At 35.6% G+C, this 20,764-nt stretch overlaps 1 protein-coding gene across 1 annotated transcript; it reads left to right on the top strand.

Moving 5' to 3' along the window:
- The first annotated feature begins 304 nt into the window (after positions 1-304).
- LOC136815125 (T-complex protein 1 subunit epsilon-like) lies at positions 305-19,923 on the top strand. The gene is made up of 10 exons (XM_067071568.1): positions 305-523; positions 13,497-13,557; positions 13,686-13,850; positions 14,092-14,290; positions 15,464-15,656; positions 15,800-16,069; positions 16,270-16,455; positions 17,038-17,175; positions 17,798-17,978; positions 19,318-19,923. Exons 1-10 carry the CDS (start codon positions 428-430, stop codon positions 19,446-19,448), a joined length of 1,620 nt encoding a protein of 539 aa, XP_066927669.1. The 5' UTR covers positions 305-427; the 3' UTR covers positions 19,449-19,923.
- The last annotated feature ends 841 nt before the right edge of the window (positions 19,924-20,764 follow it).

The following is a 20,764-nucleotide window of genomic DNA, read 5'->3' as shown; positions in this document are numbered from 1 at the left end:
CAAAATTTTTGTGTACTTGTTTCTAGCGGGAAAAAAGATGGCAGCTCCAATGCGGCGAGCTCACAGAAATAAAATGACAGGGGGTTATAAAATTTTACCGAAACAATTGAAAAATATGAATGACCAAGAGTATTTTAATTAAATGATTAGTGAAGTGATATAAAAGTTTATATTTTTAATATTTTGATCCAATCATTTTTTTATGCATTTTATTATAAGAAACCACATGTGTGCGTTCGTATGTTCATATTTACACAACCCCCGTGACAGTTTGCTTTGCGAAATCGAAAGTAATGGAACATTCGCGAAGATGGAGAGGTTGTTTTGGAAAGGGAGTGATTATTTCGTTAGCCATTGGCAAATTCCTGCTTTGAAAATCTTCCAATATCTGTCCAATCTTTTGTCTGTTACTTGAGAAAAACTAAACATGGCTCAACTATCATTTGATGAATATGGAAGACCTTTCATTGTCTTGAGAGATCAGGATAAACAGGAAAGATTGACCGGAATCGAAGCATTGAAGGTATGGATTTACACAGTGATTTTAGTTAAAGAATTTTTGTTTTTTACAGTCTAGGATTATACGAAATCAAGCCGGACACCCCGAAATTAAGGCTGTCCTCATATTCTTAAAGGACATTGATTAAAATCATATCCCTAAATTTAAGGACAACACAAAATTAAGGGACATAAATTTTCAAACCTCAATTTTTTGAAAACCATCCTTCACACACACCCGATTGGCTTGGAAATGCAAATTACTGATGTTGAAACTTTTCAATATATCTCTGGAGCAAAAAATGCTGTTTTTTTTTTTTGCTCTGGAACACATGCGTTTGCCAGTGTTGCAACTTTTCTGTCAGACAGATATCCGTCCAGTTGAGATACAAATATATCATTTCCGTCTTGCCAGTAAGAGGCTTTTTGGTTCAAATGACTATGTAATCCTAAGCTTTCAGTCCATATTCACAAAACCTAGTTGCAACACTGGTTTGCCAGTCTGAGAAATCCTCTTAATTGTGCGCTTAACACCCGAGGCCATAAACGCGCAATTGCACAGTTAAGATTTACGCAGTGCAACTTCCGAAATTTGGTATTTGTTTAGGCGACCATCAATGATATGTTTTGTCAGTTACATCAATATGCCTTCTTACCTGTCTTTAAAAATATAAATAAAAGTAATCACGGGAAAGGACGCGAAAAAAAAGACAAAGTGTGAGAACAGAGTAATCAAACTCGTTAGAAAAAGTACCATTAGAAGTCATAAAAAATCAACCTGAATAAATGCAATCGAAATTCCAAACAACTTCATAATCCCCCAGACAACATTACATTACTATGTCAAACTCCCATCACATAAATTTTACAATTACGTCAGAGTAGACTACGCTCGCCACCGAAGAGGTTTATTTGGAAAGGGCAATTATATTTTATTATTCGCTTCTTTTTTAAAGATTCCCCGGGTTGGAAAAGTATGAATTTCTTTGTACATATTTTACCTACCCCAAATACTTAGGAGGCTGAGTTTTAAACGAATTGTCAAGTTGAAATGAACGATAAATGTATCAAGGTCTGTTTTATTTACCCCCTGGTGACTTAACAAAAGGGACTTAACTCGATGTTACAATCCTATTATTGAAAGTTTGTCTCGGCCTTTTTATAATGAGCGAGACATACGTTCTCTGATTACGCAATTTTCATATTGACATTTTCGAGGCATTTTGATGTAACTGTTTGTTCACGTCACCTAGCCGACTCTCCTTCAAAACATAAATCCAGAGTGGGCCCAGTCGCAATAATGTTGGAAATTTTTTCAATTCAATAAATGTGAACATAGAAACACTCTTAAAAGTTCTAAAGAAAGGGATTCGATAAACGTCATCTTAGAAACACTCTTAAAAGCTATGAATGAAGCAATTCGAAATAAGTATTCTTTGAAACACTCTCAAAAATTACAAAAAGGCAATCAGAAAAATAAGGAAAATGTACGTATCGTATTACTTTGAATGGGCGTTTATTAAATTTTTTGATTTTTAGGAGGGGTATTTAAAAGAAGGGTCGTTTATACTTACTTTTGATACTTTTGATGGGTTTTTTGAGTCTCTCAATCATCCAATTTGGAAATCCAATGATTCACCATTTCTCTCACACTGTTTGAATCCGCTCTCCTGTAGGGATAATAATTCAGGAGCAGTGGTTTGTCCGGCAGTGTGGAAAGGAAAAGGTCAAGTTGTCTTTTGAATTTAATTTTTGTGCAGTTTGTGATATTACAAATGTAGCATGGGGGAGAATTGAAAAGCTTAGGTCCTTCTTCAGATAGTGAGCCTCTCCAAATGTTTTTGTGTTTAGAATTTACTTCTTTAAGGTGGCATTTTCGTCCGAGCCTCTGGTTTTCGTAGCAGGTGATACCCCCTTTGTTCTCAGAGTGGTTGAAATTTGGAGAAAATTTCTAAGATATACCAAGTATAGATGATTTGATATCTTTCTCTACGTCTTTCCCGACTGTATAGTTTTAAGCTTTTCCCAATAGTTCAGTTTTTGTAAAGAGAATATTCCATTTATGAATTATTTTTGAAGCTGTTCTAGTCATTGCATTTGGTGTCTCTTGGATGGTGGCCATAGCTGTGAACAGTAATTCAGCATTACAGTGGGGTCCCTTGTTTTGAAAGTTCGATATATCCACGAACTGATGCCTTTGACTTTGTCGATTACAGTTTCTATATGATTGTCATATGTTATACCCACATCTAAAGTGATCCCAAGGTCTTTGACTGTAGTCTTGGTCTCTATTACCTTTTGGGTATCAGAGAAGTATTTAGAGAATTCTTTAAGTTCTTCATTTTTACCATAATTGAGATGTTCAAATTTAAGTCCATTCAATTTCATTAGTGGGCAGCACCCCTCCAACCCCCACCTGAATAAAGTCACCCCCACCTGCATAGGGTAACCCCCACCTGAAAAATGCTACCGACCCAACCCCCACCTTCTTGGACCACCCCCACCTAAATTCTGAAAAGTTTCCAACCCCCACCTGAAAAAGGTTTTTGATTGTTTTAACAATTTTGAGGGTAAGCAAGGTTAATCACTTGAAAATAATTTCTATGCTTTTTATACTTCATACATCTTTTGTTATAATTATTAGACTTGAGAAGAAATAGATTTTTACTGTCAATGTATATGTTTATGATGAGCATGGTTGAAAGAAAGTTTTTGAGTCAAAATAAGAAAACTAGTAAATGAACTCTCCAACCCCCACCTGAAAAAAGTCACCCCCACCTGTATAGGGTAACCCCCACCTAAGATTTGTGAGCAGGCTAACCCCCACCTGCTTAAATTTTTCTGAAAACCTCCAACCCCCCCCCTAAAGTTAGGGGGGGTTCCCACTATGTTCAATCCAGTCCACTCATAGACTGCGTTCATGTCATCTTGGAGCTGAATGATGTCAGCATGGTTTTTGATTTCTTTCATTAGACGTGTATCATCAGCAAATGATGATAAGAAAGAGTGTAATATCTTTTTGTCAATGTCTTGTATCATTATCAGAAACAGTAGTGGTCCAAGCACAGATCCTTGGGGAACACCAGAGATGACTTCTGACCTTTCTGATAGTGTGTAGTCAACAGAGACTTGCTGCGTTCTACCTGCTAGGAAGGATTTGATCCAAGCAAGCAGTTTACCTTTGATGCCATTGGTTTTGATTTTGTTCAGAAGAATGGTATGGTCGACTCTGTCGAAAGCCTTGCTAAAGTCAAGGTAGGTCACGTCCACATTATTGCCGTTTTCTATATGGTGGATAAGTCGTTCTGTGTGAGAGAGAAGTTGGCTCAGGCAGGATCTACCAGATCTGAAACCATGTTGGTTGCAATTAAAAAGATTGTTGTCTTCAAGATGTTTTTGTATCTTACTTCTGACAATTTTTTCGAAAATTTTTGAGACATTCGAAGTTAAAGCGACTGGTCTATAGTTTTCTGGTAAACCTTGATTGCCTTTTTTGAAGATTGGTGTGATGTAGCTTGATTTCAGTAGGTGGGGAGTTTGACTTTTGTCTAGAATATTTCTCCAGATAAGACAGAGGAGTTGCAAGTTGTTGTCTGGCATTTTTGAGCAGGATGGCAGGGAAACCATCAGGTCCAGGGGCAGAGTTTGAAGATAGGGTGTTGATTTCGCTGATAAAATCAGCTTCTGTGAGGTCTATATCACATAGTTAGAAGTGTTGTTGTCATTTTCATCTAAGTCGCAGGGCTGCAAATAAATATTTTTAGTCTCTCGGACATCATGTCAGACTCAAACACAATCCAGTCGGTCAAACTCAAAATTCAGTCGGTCATTCTGTACTTTTTTTCGTGGATATTTAACATAATAGAAAAACGGGACTTTACTATCACTTATTACATTTTTGAGCATATTTGCCAAAATAGAGACGGTAATTAGTATTTAGAATTAAATGAGACAGGGTGTTTAGAGATAGCAAAAAGTGATTCCGTTCGATAAGACATGAAGCAATGAAAAATATTTCCTTTGAACGATCAAAAAAGAGCGGTTTGTGTAATTTTCGATGCGCGATTCACGATGCACGATCCATGCATGATTTATGTTAATTATTCTAATTAAGCACGAATAAGTTTTCATAATGCTACCTACAAACATCATATAACAATAACGAAAAAAAATTTGAAAATAGAAATAATTTATCATAATCAGAATGATTAAAATAACTTATATCTTCTGTGTAGAAAAACCAAAAATTGATAGCAAGAGAAAGAAAATGTTTGCCGCATGCCTCACTCGTTTTTAAAATGAAAGAAAAAGCCTTGACGTCATAGAAAAATTTTGGCGCGAAAAAATTTATTAAAACACAAACTCATTTTTGTACGTTTATTTTTTTTTTTAAACAGTGAATAAGGTAAATAAGGAATCATTGGCTATATTACTTTTGGCATGTTCTTATAAAAGCCTTTCACAAACTGAATTGCAACTGGTGCTTTTATTTATTTGATCTTTTTCTTTGTTTGCTGATCAAGTCAATTTATTTGATCTTTCTCAAAAAAGGTGAGTTTATACACGCGCTCTTCATTAAAAAACGTCTTCCCTATTTTACCACAACATTGTAAATTTTTGTTTATAACCCTGTCTCAATCCAATGCATTTGGTTGGTTTAATCGGAGAAACGTTTTCAATGGGTTATTGAATGTATTCTATTATTCAATTCTTATATTGGAACAACTATTTTAGAATCAAAAGGTATTTAATGTGATCCTTTTATTTATTTTGCTCCTTTATAAGGTTTAATAATTTGTTTTTTTTCATTCGGACATCGTGACCGACACAAAAGATTTTCAGTCGGTCAAATGGCTTTTCCAGTCGGACATTGACCAATGACCGACGCTTATTTGCAGCCCTGAGTCGTATCTCTCCAATGGTTGAGTAAAGACAGAACTGTATTGGTTCTGAAGTATGTTAGCCATACGTTTACTGTCATTTGTAAGTTCATTTGTTGACGGATCTATTAAGGGTCCAACCTTGGGTTTATGCTTTGAAAACTTCTTTGCATAGGCATAGAAATATTTAGGATTAGATTTAATTTTTGAAGTAGCATCAAGTTCTCGCTTTTGTCTTTCATTTATGTGTGACTGTTGAAGCTTGAGTTCAATATCAATAAGTTTCTGTGTGATTTTGATTGTTCGATGCCTTTTCAATTTTGATCTATTACGCATTAAAACATGTCTGTCTCTTGGGATAATTTTATAAGAATGATTTGGTTTTCAAGCTGGTACTTTGTTTGCTGAAATAACTGATATACACTTATCAATAAAAGTTTCGTATTGTTTCTCTGGGTCTGAGGTTGAGTGCAAAGTCGTACGCCAGTCCATACATTGTAAATCTTTGTTTATGGTTTCCCAATTTATGTTTTTGTTAAGAAAATTGAAATTATCCAATTTGTTGTTCAAAGCTTTTTTGTTTTCAACCTTTCTTGTTTCAGTAAAAGTCAAATGTGTTAAAATGTCTATTAAGTGATGATCTGAATGAACTGTAGGAATAACATCATAATCAAATAGTTTCTTTGTGAATGGATTGATTCAGGTTTAGGTGTATCATGAAATCTTGTAAAGTATTTAAAAGTTGTTTATTGCAATTTTCAGTTGGGGTGTATCTGTCATTGATTTAGGTATGAGCATAGGGTCCTCCAGGCTTCAGGTACCCCCAATAAAATTAGGTACCCCTAACGATTTAGGTACCCCCAAAGTTGTTTGGATTCTTAGGTAGCCCCCAGGATTTGGTACCCCCATTAAATTATATTTTTTAGGTACCCCCTTTTATTACGTAGCCGATTAGAAGAATTTCTTTTTTTTGCATTCTATTCTCTGTAATGATAATTTTGTGTCAGTTGTTGAAAGTATTTAAAGAACTCACAAGAGTAAGACATGACTTTTCCCACAAATCCATGTGAAGAAACAAATATCCAAAATAGGTGAAAATTATTAATATGAAAACAAATTAAAAAATATACTAAATTACATACAATCAAATAACGTATATGGAACTGCATTCAAAAGATTTTCGCAAGTTATAAAAAGATATAACAACTTCAAGCTACCATGTTTGTTATGATAGAAACGCTTGGTCAGCAAAAATGCAATATCGTTATTTATTTATTTATTATTTATTCAATTGAACCACTCCACCACACGTCCGTGGGCAAACTACAAATTTCTATTTATAAAAAAAAAAAAAAATCGTTGAATTTTAATCTCCTTCACTGGGGTTACTGTAAAATGTAAAGGGCACAAGAAAGAAAAAGTAATAAAAACGAAGGGTTTGGTTGAAAATTGAGAAATTGAGTAAAGTTAAGAAAAATATCTCACACAGAAAAAACAGCCCCCACCCTCACTGACGAGATTACAGGTCCCCCCAAACATATCAGGTACCCCCTGAAAGTGGGAATACTTCCAGGTACCTGGCTTTTTTAACACCTTTTTTTTTTAGGTACCCCCACTTAAAGTGGGGGGGGGTGACACCATGATGAGGGATGTTGAAATCACCGCATATTACAATGTCTGGGGTGTAATCTTGAAGTGATTCAATTTTTGATATTGTAGAAGAAATCAATTGGATAAATTCTGGGGATTTATAGAGTTTGTTTGTTGTTTGCCTGTAAACAATGCCAAGAACAGTATTGAGTTGTCTAAAAATTCTATAACCTTGTTTCTCAAGCTCAGCTTTATTGTGATGTTTCGACAACCAAGTTTCAGTTATACCTAAAAATATTTGATTGTCAGTGTGTAGAATGTCACGTAGGTATGTTTGTGGGCACAAGCCTTGGATATTAAGAAATGAATATTTTGTTATTGGTGTAACATTGGAAATTGACCGAATGTAGATGGTTTGTTCGGTTGAAATTCAGGTTTTTGGATTGCATCAATGGTTGTGGAAGGATTGGAGGATGGAATCTTAGTTGATTGTTTTGATGATTTGGAAGTTGAGGTGGCTGTTTCATTTTGTCTCGTATCAGTGACAGCATTTCTGTTCTGAAATTGTCCAATAATTTCTGAAAATCCAGCTGTTGAAGGGTGTTTGATGAGCTGATCTTTCTTTGTATAGGGGGCTTGCGCTTGGTGCCTTTTACATGAACAAAATTACAGTTGTCATTAAAGCACTGACTTGTTTTTATTGATGATGAACACATTCTTGGATGGAAATGGGGGCATTTTGTTCCTGCGTTGCATCCTTTAGGGTTTTTGTTGCCATGTCTCATCAGCTTCGGACAAGCTTTTGGATGTTTGTACTTGCAGCCGTTTCCTTTAATACAATGTTTGCATTTTCCCTTTTTATAGAAAATGCAAATAAGTTCCTCGTTTTCATTATTTTGAGAAAGGTTTTCTTTTGGAGAAAAGTCGCTGCTTTTTGAAAAATTTTGTGAATTTGTTTCTGTGATATTTTCTGAGGTAAGCATGATACTGTTTTGGATTTCTCTTTGAAATTTATTTCGCATAAACTCAGTTCTTCCTAGGTAGATATCGCTGTCTTGTCTGTTGGTGACAACAATATTTGGTGATAATGGTATATGCGGAAGAGTTCTTCTTGGTGATGGAATACTAACATTTTGGTTAATATCTTTAATTGTATTAGGAGATCGTTCATGTAATATGGTTCTTTTTGGTGATCGGAGACTGGTGCGTTCGAGAATAGATTTAGTTTTAATTGCAGTAGATTCTTCTTGGTACTTGGTTGGTGTTGAAGTTTCGTGATTATCACTGGTTTGAGGTTTGGAGTTTGGAAAGTTGGCAATTTCCATTTGGCATGATGTGCTAATGTAGTAGGTATAAACTTATTTCTTTTTTTATGATTTTTGTTGGCGAAAACGTTTAGAACATCCCACCGTTCTGCTCGCTATAATATAGTGAGTTGAACCTGATTGGTCGAAAAAAGCTGTGAAATATTTGTAATAATTATCGGAGCAGCGAACTCACTCACTAAACAATTATGCGCAATTATCTCATTTAGCCGCGGCTTTTTTATCTTAGTAAGAGTAACCACGGTAAAACATATCAAAATCAAAACATTCAAATCAAATCTTTGATTCAATAAGTATATAGACCTTTCTCAAAGCTATTCACAATTGCGTGTGTATTATTTAAAGCTTTTGCAATCCTTGTAGTGTTCTTTTCATTCAAATTTCCTCGTAATGATCTTAAAAAACTTAAATATCCACTAAAATGCTCCATATAAAAATCATAAGTTATGTTTCGACCGATGAGTCCACGGGTATTGATGAAACGGCCCCATATAAGTCGATATGCATCATTTTTATAACCTAGCTTAATTTGGTAGAAAAGCTTGATCAATTCATGAGAGTAATTGGTATGACCAGTTGCTTTGAAATAAAGAACTATGCTATCATTAATATTTCGCAAAATCACGTTGATTGAGAACAAAACCCCCTTTCAAGCTCTCTTCTTTGATCCTTGCAAACCTTTCAGTTCGTGATTGAGAGAGTAATATATTTTTTACTTCTGTTTAGTTGATGTAAAAGGTCTGCCAAACGCTTCACCGGAGAGCCTGTAAATTGTGAGCTTCCCTTTATTTTTTAAAATGATAGAAAGAGAACGGAGAGTGTATTCTCCTCTCGCTGAGCTAATGGTTTGTTTGCTCTTTCCATTGTTGGCCAATTACCTTACGAATGCTTTATGTAAATCTAATAGCGAGAGATTGATCTCTCGCGTTCTCTTTCTCTTCAAAAACATGTAAAAAACCTAACAAATCAACACCCTGGACACTCACACTGCTACTCTGGATTCTAAGAGATTTTGCGTTCTGTAAAATGCAAAGAAAAATAAAAACATAACAGTAAAGATTGCGGCCAAAGTAGCGATATAAACTTTCAGATTAAAAACATTGCTGTAGGGCTGTATTTTTAGGAAGAAAACAGCTCTAAAACGCTTATTAAAGCTTTTTTATCGCGGTTTTTTGTCGAACCGCCATCTTTGTTTATGCAAAAGGCGCCATTTTTAAAGGGACATTTTACGAATAATTAATACAGTTAATAAACAATAAAGAAGTTTCTGATTCGCCAATTCACTTTCTTGCAGTTTTTGACTAAGTCTGGGATGTTCTAAACGTTTTCGCCAACAAAAATCATAAAAAAAGAAATAAGTATATACCTAAACTAGTGCATATGTAACAGACACCTGGAATGTTGAATATGGGAAATCTCAATTCTTTGTTTTCATTCATTAAGTTCATACTTTTGAGATGGTCAATATAGCACTGTTTGTGAACCTCTTGGCCACACACAATACAGGTCATTTATTGATGATCGAGTTTGATTCTGTATGGTTCAGTGCAGATTTGACAAATGTCTTCAAAATAATTTTTTATTTTTAGGCAAAGCTTCTTGACAGCTTCATCTTTAAGTCGGATGGTGTCGACAGGAGCTTTGGATAGGAAAGATAGAGTGTCCATTATAACGTCCTTGTTGAACCACGATTTCCACGAGAATTTATGTTTTCTTTCGTTGGATTTTCTGGATTGTATGATCTGAGGCAATCTCTGATTTTAGGTGTTGAAGACTGCTCAGCAAGTTCAGCGAGGGATGTTTTCCAGCCTTGAATCACATCCGAAGAGACACTGTTAACTTCAGTGGATTTAGACATTTTAGGTAGTCCCGCAGCGGAAACCAGAGACTGGAGAACTTAACTGGTATATAATGAATGTAGTAGGAGTCAGTCTAAACCATAGAATTGCGAAAAGATGAAAGTGTTACCTGATCAGCTGCACATGGGAATATCAGATTCACTGTCATTTGCAGCTTTTCCTCAGGATTTGGCAAAATGCCTGGGTCACCAGCCACAGGACCCTTGTTGCTGGCTTGGAAGTAAAAATATAAAGGTATACCTCTATGATCCAGGGCTAACCTGGTGTGTTAAAGCAATGTGGTCTTTTCTTGCAGAAAATTATGCTACCACAACGATTGTACCTACCGTCCAGTAGCGATTGATGTTGGCCAGAGATCCAATGAAATAAATGGCCAGTTTTTGTATTATTGATTATCTTTGATATTGATCCAATTGATACAACCAATACCAAAAAATGAACTTCGCACTTCTCTAGAGTGCCAGGTTGATCGCAACCCTGTTTAGTGCTGTATTTATCGGATTTCACAGCATCTACCGTTCTTTTTGTACTTTTTATCAGTCTTATTCACTAATTCTCCCGTGTAGTTCGAGTGTCGTGGTATACACCATGGCTCGGCAGCTCGCATCTGCAGGGTTGCAATGTCTGCTTGCGCTGTGATTCCTACTCCACCGTGGGTAGGACCCATTCCGATGCATCGAAGGGCATATCTATCTATTATTCACTAATTCTTAACGGAGTGAATTTTTTTTATCTGTTATCTTATTCACTAATTCTTAATGGAGTGTATTTTTTTATCTGTTTATTAAATAAAAAAACATAAAATTGTGTCAAAATTAGTTTTTGTTGTGAAGATGCTACCAATTTTGATTAAGGAATATGTTTCTTTGATTTCATTTAGACTCTTCATAGTGTGCACCCTCCCCCCCCCCAGAATAGTGGGGGGGGGGGGTTTGCTGATTTGGGTCAAAAAATTTCAGGTGGGATTTGGGGTTTTCCAGGTTTTAGGTGGGAGAAACAAGTTAAGGTGGGAGTTAATTTCTTTAGGTGGGACTTTGGGTGTTTTGGAAAAAGTTAAAGTAAAATTTCTTACTTTCAGATTTTATGATATATTTTTTACCATGCTAAACTTTTCCTTTTGGACCTACCTGGAGGTCCTATAAATTAACCTATGTTCGTCTGTTCGTCTGTCCGTCTGTTATCAGCTTTTCTCAGGATTGGCTCATTAGTTTTTTTCTGAATTTTGGCACAATGATGCAAAATGGCAATGCCCAAAATGTGACTGAGCCCGATTTTGGAGAAAAAAATCATTTCCGGCATTTTTTAGCATTTTCTCAAGATTTCATCATTAGTTTTTTCAGATTTTTTGCACGATTATGCGTATTAGTAATGCCCAAATGCCCAGGCCGAGTCCAATTTTTGAGAGAAAATTTTTTCCGGTCGGAAATATGCCAGAAATCGCCGTTTTTGCAGAAACACTAAAACATTATTAATAGCAATGTCCACGTTCAAGTATGATTTAATTGTCAATAAAACTGATTTTTGAAGCCGGAACTTTCTAAAAATCGCCGGAAGTGCTGATTTTCGCTGGAATAACGGTATTTCTCAAATTTCTTGAGCTGTACTTTATATTTCTTCATGAAAATCAATACCTAAATTGTGACGAAGCCCGATTTTCGAAAAAATTCATTTCCGGCCGATAATGCCGGAAAGACTGTTTTTTTTGGCATTTTCTCGAGATTTTATTATTAGTTTTTTTCTGATTTTTTGCTCAAAGATGCGTATTAACAATGCCCAAAACATGGCCGAGTCCAATTTTTGAGAAAAAAGTTTTTCCGGCGGAAAATGCCTGAAATATGCCGGAAATTGCCGTTTTTCTAGATTTTCATTGGACTTTTTCCTTATAATTGGTTTTTTCATCCAAAAACATTATTGATAGCAATGCCCACCATAGTGTCCTCCCCCCCCCCTTTAAAAAGGGGGGGGTCAATTTTCCAGTTTTGAATGGGTGAGGGGGGGAAATGAAAATTTGAATAGTAAAGGGGGGAAAAAAAGAGGGGGGAAAACATCGATAGTTGGCAAATTTGGTGGGGGGAAGTGTGAAATCACTTCAATTTTATCTCAGCAACCAAGGTCAGTCCACATGATATCATGTGATTAGATCAGGATTGAAAATTAACCAATTTTCGTTCTATTTTGTCTAGTATTCCTTTTGCAGCAAAATTTTATGTCTGTGTCAGGTTGAAATTTGAGAAATTTATACAGGTATATGGGGGGGAAATGATAGTTTCAGAATTTTCTGGGGGGGAAGCAAAAAAGAGGGGGGAAACTAAAAACTGAAAAGTCATAGGGGGAAAAAAAGAGAGAATTTGGTGGGGGGAACAAACCCTGGAGGACACTATGCCCACCATCAAGCATGATTCAATTGTCAATAAAACTGATTTTTGCGACCAGAACTTTCTATTTATTTTTTCCCTACGACCCTTCCCTCTCCCCCCACCATCAATCAATGATCTTGAATGATTTTTTTTTACTTTTGCTCACCTTATAACACTTATATATATAACTAGTCAAGTAAAAGTACGCAGGTAAAATGAGTGCGAGAATTTATTAATGCGAAAGTCGGGGTTTTCGAAAATAACCACGGCTCGAATTTCCTAGAGGGGGGCGTTAATTCGAAGGGGGCGTTTATTGCATAATTTTCCTTTTAGAGGGGTTGTTTAAAAAGAAGGGGGTGTTTATAAAAGAAGTAATACGGTACACAGAAAAAAAAATTTTCATTGCCCTTTTTTGCTTGTTTAATCTTTTGAAAGAGAATAAGAAGAGAATTATTGTTAGTTTGTTCCTTATGAAATACCAGCTGTTTCTTTCTCTTACACTTCTTATACGCATCAAGGAAAAGAAAATCTCTCAATAAACATAGAGTTTCATGTATGAAATAAAGGTCCGAACAGAAAGGATTTGAATTCAAAATTTTCTTCAACCAAGGGGGTGAATGAAAAAGTACGTAAGTACCAGGGGGTATAGCCATTTGCATACGCTGGGAGAGGGGGTACTCGATTTTTTACATTTTAGTGCATACGTACTATGTGGACAACCCCAAAGAGAAACATGGACAAAGTGACATTTGGCATTTAATGAACTTCTCTAAAATTATTATGGTGAAATATCTTTACAACACACGAATAAACATCCACAACTAAAATAAGCCCAATAACATACTGACCTGCCCACATCTAAAACAAGAAAAGTGACAGAAAAAATGGCATAAGATGTTGTGTCTGGAAATATGAAAAGTTTGGATTCTGATAAGCTTCTCTTACTGTTCTGTATCAAACTCATCATATTTTTGCTTCCTTCTTCAGAGCCACATCATGGCTGCTAAAACTGTTGCCAATACCCTGAAAACATCCCTTGGCCCAAAAGGTAAGTGACCACAATCATTCTCATATTGTTTGTTTTATTTAATGTTTGTTTGCAGCTAAATTTTGAGGATGATATAAAGATTAGGTTAAGTTACAGATAGATTATTATGTTTGGCTTTGTAAATGTAGGAATGGACAAAATTTTGGTTTCACCTGACAATGATGTGACAATCACCAATGACGGAGCTACCATTTTGGAAAAAATGCATGTTGAACACGAGATTGCAAAACTGTTAGTCGATCTATCTAAATCACAAGATGATGAAATTGGTGATGGTACCACTGGTGTTGTCGGTAAGGACCTTCAAACTTAGACAAACCTTCCCTCTTGGATATCTCACCAATAGAACTGGTTTTAAAAGAGTGCAGCACTCTTTATGTGCTAAATTGCTAGTTAATGCAGAAGATTTTGATTATTCTACATGACAGTGATTAAGAAACAGTCTAATGTAATGAGACTTTCATGAAAGCCATATTGTGAGGTTTAAACTAAGGTGGTTGCTCTTTACCAATAAACTTTAAATGATTTCTTTAGTCCTTGCTGGTGCCCTTCTGGAACATGCTGAATCATTACTCGACAAAGGTATCCACCCAATTCGAATTGCTGATGGTTATGAACAAGCTTCTCAAATTGCTGTTGCCCACTTGGACAAAATTAGTGACTCCTTTGAAGTGAACCCTAACAACAAGGAACCATTGATTGAAACTGCTATGACAACTTTAGGATCCAAAATGTAAGTCTTCTCATCTGTGTTTATTCAAAACAAACGAATATAAAAATTATATGAAGAGCATCAAACTGTCAATTTTGTGCCTTAGTCTAAGATGTATATAAAAAACTCCAATAAGTTTTCAGTGAATTCTTTAGCTGTTATTTCGTTAATTGCAACCTCCCAACTTGTTTTATTGGCTCTTAGATCCAGCTGCATTGGCGCGAATGAAGTTATTTATTAGTTTCCCATATGAATAATACTTTTATAACCAATGCAAGAGAATTTCTTTTTAACGATCCCTCTAGTCTTTAAAATAGCTGTGAGGGCTGATATATCTGATACATTTAGCTTCTATTAAAATTTATTTTTAAAATACGTACTATTTCAAGAGATTGTGTACAGCATTTAAATTCATTAGGTTAGATTGAAATTTCATCAATCTAGCTTATTATTGGATGCAAAATGAAGTTCTTCTGAACGATCCCTGTTATTTTGTAACTAACAGCTAGGGCTGATATTTTCGAAACATTTTCATTTGAAATAAGAATTTGTTACAGTGTACAAAACTTAACCTACGCAACATCTGAATGTTCAAATATAAATAGGGAGGTTCAATTGTGTTATCATATCGGATGTATAGCATGATGACGATACTCTATGCTTTCTTTAAATGAAATATGGAGCTGCAAATCTCGTGCAAGATAAATATGTTCTCAATTTGCACCAATCATTTCTTGATTTTGTGTAATGATTATTTATATTGAGTAACAAGAAACCTTACAGCTAGGACAAATGTTTTCTCAAAAATTGGTTTTAGAGGTACAAAAAATTCTTAATTCTACTTTTAAAACAGGTGTTTTTTCCTAACTGTAAGAAATTATTAACTTGACTTCCAAAAAAGATGCTCAAGTTTAAAGTTTTATGATCCTGAAAGTTACTATAAGAATTCTCTGGAATTCTATACTTGCATTCAATTTATTGGTGGTTTATTATTTAACAATATAATTTACCCTTGCTTTGAATGCAATATTGATCTTCGACCAGCACCAATCAAAGCTCCTTTAATAGTTTTGATTGTCGAAAATTGAAAGACATTTCTACTTTAGCTTGTGTCTTTTTGCAGTCTTCTGGTAATCAATCTGAATCAATTGAAAATCTAGTTACCCTTTAAAATTTGTTTTGTTCACCTTTCAGTGCAAGTCGTTGTCATCGTCAATTAGCTGAGATTGCTGTAGATGCTATTTTGTCTGTTGCTGATTTCGAGAGACGAGATGTTGATTTTGAACTGATCAAAATGCAAACCAAAGAAGGTGGAGAATTAGATGATACAGTGCTTGTCAAGGGTGTCATTGTTGATAAAGATATGAGTCATCCTCAAATGCCAAAAGTAAGAACTTTGTAATCTGTTAATCTAGTTTTTTAGAATCCGTTGGGATCTATCCTCTTCAGGTTTCCAGCAGTATCTTTCGTTCAACCCTCGACTGTCTTTGTGAGTTAGACAATTCTTAAGCTTCTTCTGATCTCTTGCAGCAAATTAAAGACTGCAAATTGGCTATCCTCACCTGTCCATTTGAACCACCAAAACCAAAAACCAAACATAAGTTGGATGTCACTTCAGTTGAAGATTATCAAAAACTCCGTGAGTACGAGAAAGAAACCTTTGTGAAAATGATCAAACAAGTTAAAGACACCGGAGCTAATCTCGCTATCTGCCAATGGGGTTTTGATGATGAAGCTAACCATCTTCTCTTACAAAATGAATTACCAGCTGTTAGATGGGTCGGTGGACCAGAAATTGAAGTAAGATTATTGTTCATGTAGATGTACTTGTTGCTGCAGCTGTGGCAAATTTGTTTGTTTCATTTTTGTTCCAACTTTTTATCATGTTCTATTGCTATGAGAACAAGAAATTGATATCTCGGCCGATTGAAATGAAGCCAATTCTATTACTACAAGTATTAGGAGTAGGAGTAATGACAATGACGTGTTCTATTTTCTAGCTCATTGCTATTGCGACCGGTGGTCGTATCGTACCAAGATTCAATGAATTGACATCTGACAAACTCGGTAATGCCGGTGTCGTTCGTGAGCTCACTTTTGGCACCACTAAAGACCGTATGTTGGTCATTGAGGATTGCAAAAACACGAGAGCTGTTACCATCTTCATTCGAGGTGGAAACAAAATGGTATGGTTTTCTCGTTTTTCCTTATTTTTTTTAGGTTCCGGTTTTGCAATGAATCTGCACATGAAATTATCCCATCAATCAAATATTGACTATCGTATTCGAATATTGATGGGTTTGCTATGATTTCAACTCGTAAAACTCAACGATAGTGATCTGGTAGCCCTCTGCTATTTAGTATGACTAAATGACGTATAAGTTGCATTTAGAAAATCGGTTGCTTATCCATAATATGAGTGACTATTTCAGAATAAATGCGAGAACGAATCTCCTTAACGATCCCTCCTGTATTCTTAATAGCAACGAGGGCTGATAAATTTGAAACAATGCCATTAATATTCCGGATCACAAGGCTATATTTTCACCTCCTTACCAGCTTACTGTTGTCTGGTTGTGAAAACTTCCTATAAGAGGCTAACTTGAAATTCTGATATTAATTAGTGGTAAACACCCGGTCTTTTAGGTTCTACCGTATATAACATTACGTCGTGAATATCACGAATTGGAGAGATTTTAGAGATGGTCTTCATATGACGCGTTGAATCTTACGATCATCCTCAGTAACCATTTCCCTTTTCTATTTAGATCTTGGATGAAGGTAAACGAAGTATCCATGATGCCCTTTGCGTTATTCGTAACCTCGTACGTGATAACCGTATTGTGTATGGAGGTGGCGCCGCTGAAATCGCTTGCTCCCTTGCGGTCAGTGCCGAAGCTGATAAGGTGAGATTTTGGCCAAATTTTATAAAATCTTCATGCAGGGTGTCTACGGGACCTTGAAAACCTTGAAAACTATCAATTTTCTGGTTAAAACCGTTAAAACCTTGAAAAATCGTTATAAACCTTGAAAAGCACTATCCAGTCATTCGAAAAGTAAGAAAAAGTAAAAAACCGCCTGCGGCGCTAAACCTTTATAACATTTAGAGAATTCCATATTTCCCTGTTTCTGTTGTGATTCTGTCGCAACGAATGCAACATATTTTTTTACCATTAGCTGAGTTTTGTCACTAATTTTATGTTTGCATGAGCCCTAAGAAATCGACTGTTCCCTAAAACTGTTCAAATCGCTTCAGGGTGTCTTGGAATAATGGCCGTTCATCAATAAAATTTCGAGGATTCCTTAAAACAACTCTTTTGGAAATTGATTTTTGTAAAAAACAAAATCAAAAACAAGGCGTTTTTTAGCCATTTGAAAGAGTCAAAATCAAAATTTTCTCTTTCGCATCCAGACATTCATATGCAAGGAACAGATTCTTCAAGTTGCGATCTTTTAACATATTGTTCCTCTGAATACAGCAAAGCATTTGGGATCGCGTTTGACATTTCTTCTATCTCTCTACTTAAGGTTGCTTCTTTGGAACAGTACGCTATGCACGCATTTGCTGATGCTTTGGAAAATGTACCAAATGCATTAGCTGAGAACTCTGGTTTAAGTCCCATTGAAACTACATCGAAAGTGAAAGCTATGCAAGTCGCACAAAACAATCCACGATTAGGTGTTGATTGCGTCCACGCTGGTACCAATGGTAAGGAATGTTGCTTCTTGAATTTGAGGTTGATCAATAAGATAGAGGAAAATAAACTGCTTTTTAAATTAATGTTCATCAAAGACTTTCTTCCCTCGTTTCAATTTTATGCCCATTTAATCATGTACCAGTTTCTATTTAAAGGTTTTGGTATTACATAAGTGTTGCTGTTTCATATAAGACACATTTCTCATCAGGCCTCACCATTTCTCTTATTGTTATATTGTGTTCGATTTCTTGCTGAATAAGCAAAAAAATGTTTTCTTTTCATCTTTCTGACCAATCTTGCTCCACATCTGTGTCAAATCCAGGTGAAAAAGCTTATAAATAAAGATGGTGAGTGAGCAAGAGATGTCATTCTCTTTAAAAAGTAATACCTTTAACCAGAGGAATGTAAAGAGATGGAAAAACAGCTTTTCTGATTACTCAAAGTTCAACGATCACTTCTATTGAAAATTCTATTGTAAAAACGTTGATTAGGTCATTAAATGAAAGTCCAGAAAATGCGGCTCGCTATACAAATCGGACGGTTTCTACATGATTTGACGATAAAAATGAAAATTTGTTTTTCCTTTTTTGCCGATTACTAGTTCAATTTTTAAGAATTTTACCAATGTATAGCAAAAGAAATTCTTAACGCAATGATATTAAATTGGTTCTTTTAGCGACAACAAAAGAAACCTATTTACTCGACATAAACTCCCTTAAGGGCAAGAGACCTGGTATATGACGAGCCGTTTTTCCATTGTTTTCAAAAAGCTGTTTTTCCATCTCTTTACATTCCTCTGCTTTAACAGTTCTTAATTTAGACTAGTAAACTAGTCGGTTATTACTTATAACCTTATAATAAAACTGTCAATCAAATAATGTAAACACTAATTAAATATTCAGCGCGCGTGAGAGAAAAGGAAAATAACCGACTAGAAGCTACTTCCAACGCCTTTTTTTATTCACCTAAAATCGTAAGGAGAGACATACAGATTTCTGTATGTCTGACCCGTGCGGGATTGCATTTATTTTTCTTTCTGTTTATTGCGTTTTTAGAAATGCTCATTTATTTATATGTTCCCATGTTCAACGTTACTATGAAATATCATTTAGTCAAAAAAGTTGGATGGATTCTCGAAAACCTAAAAAAAGTTGTAAAATTAAACAACGTTTTTTGAGGGAAGTAGCTTCTAGTCGTTGAAATTCAGAAAAGAGACGCAACTTCACCCCTTCGATTCTTTTTATTTGCTTGATTTTTTGTATATGGGTCTGTTTTTAACGACTAGTTTACTAGTCTATTCTTAATTGGGTGTGTTCTTTCTTCTCTTTATTGCATTTTTGGTTATTTTAGATATGAAAGAACAACACGTCATTGAAACACTCCACGGAAAGCGTCAACAAATCACACTGGCCACCCAACTTGTCCGTATGATCCTCAAGATTGATGACATCCGGAAAACCCACGGTGACGGGAGGCAATAGGAAACAGTCGGAATTTATACCTACAATACCACCGGAAGAACCGGAAGATCGACATTGCTATGTAGACATCGTGCCTGAACCGTTCGTAAATACGACGGAAAAAGCTATCCCCGAACCGGTCGATTATGGGGAGAATGCAAGATCAAAATTGACCCAAGCCCGGACGTTCTGTTTTATTGTGCATGTAGTACATTTACTGACTTTAAATTTTAAATTTTCTCTCATCATTACCTCCCTTTTGAATTCCCCGCCCCTTTTCGCCTTTCGATGGCGTTCTGAACGAGAGCTTTCCCCTTTTTGAATGATTCAGAGGGAGAAGGTAGAGAATGGGCGTAAATTTGAAGTTTGGTTTACGTCAGAAGAAATTATATAGTTCATGTTCAATTCATTACATTACATTGTTGTGGAATGAAAAATATTTCGATCAAATTTCAAATAATTTAAACATACGAAGAACAAATCCATCAAAATAAAATTATGTCGTTACTTTCGATGATCTGCCCTTAGGAAAAATGTGACTTGCCAAACTTTGAAATTTCTTACCAATGAGAACTGCAGCTTCAGCTATGGACGTAACCATATTATTTTCACTATGGGAAACACTTCGACAACAAAACTTTTGTGAAGCTTAGAACATGGAGGTAATAAAATATAGATGGAGAGTCAATGCCTTTTGTTCTATTCTGATTTATCATCGGAAACACTGTATTTATGATACACTTTACAGGTTTTTTGAAAATAACAATTTATTTTCTCCTTGTCAGTCTGGTTTTCGGGAGGGGGATTCCTGCATTTCTCAGTTGTTATCCATAACGCATGATATTTATACAGTGTTTGACAAAGATCCTTCTTTAAATACCAGGGGGTGTTTTTAGATATTTCAAAGGCATTCGATCGGGTTTGGCACGATGGCTTACTCTTTAAACTCAAATCTTATGGGATGACTGGACCGTTGCTTTCCTTAATTCGCAGCTTTCTTGACGATAGGTATCAGAGAGTTGTGTTGAATGGGAAAACATCTGAGTGGAAGCGAGTCAATGCTGGGGTACCTCAAGGCTCGATTCTTGGTCCATTGTTCTTCTTAATTTATATTAATAATCTTCCAAAAAACCTTGAGTCAAAACCCAAGATCTTTGCTGACGATACCTCTTTATTCTCTCTTGTGATTGATCAACTCTTGGGCCTTGATGTACTTAACAGAGATCTTTGCAGGATAACTGATTGGGCTCATCAATGGAAGATGTCCTTTAACCCCGACCCATCTAAGCAAGCTGTAGAAGTCTATTTTACCTGTAGACTCACTCCTCCTAATGCTC

The sequence above is a fragment of the Clytia hemisphaerica genome, unplaced genomic scaffold (assembly GCF_902728285.1).
Source record: "Clytia hemisphaerica strain Z4C2 unplaced genomic scaffold, Clytia hemisphaerica genome assembly, whole genome shotgun sequence".
NCBI lineage: Eukaryota > Metazoa > Cnidaria > Hydrozoa > Leptothecata > Clytiidae > Clytia > Clytia hemisphaerica.
Note: the sequence above shows the minus strand (reverse complement) of the source record. Positions and strands in the feature narration are given on the sequence as shown.

Coding starts and splice junctions, on each gene's coding strand:
- LOC136815125 (XM_067071568.1), top strand. CDS start 428: ATGGCTCAACTATCATTTGATGAATATGGAAGACCTTTCATTGTCTTG. Junction 14,291..15,463: donor ACAACTTTAGGATCCAAAAT/GTAAGTCTTCTC, acceptor TTCACCTTTCAG/TGCAAGTCGTTGTCATCGTC. Junction 15,657..15,799: donor GTCATCCTCAAATGCCAAAA/GTAAGAACTTTG, acceptor GATCTCTTGCAG/CAAATTAAAGACTGCAAATT.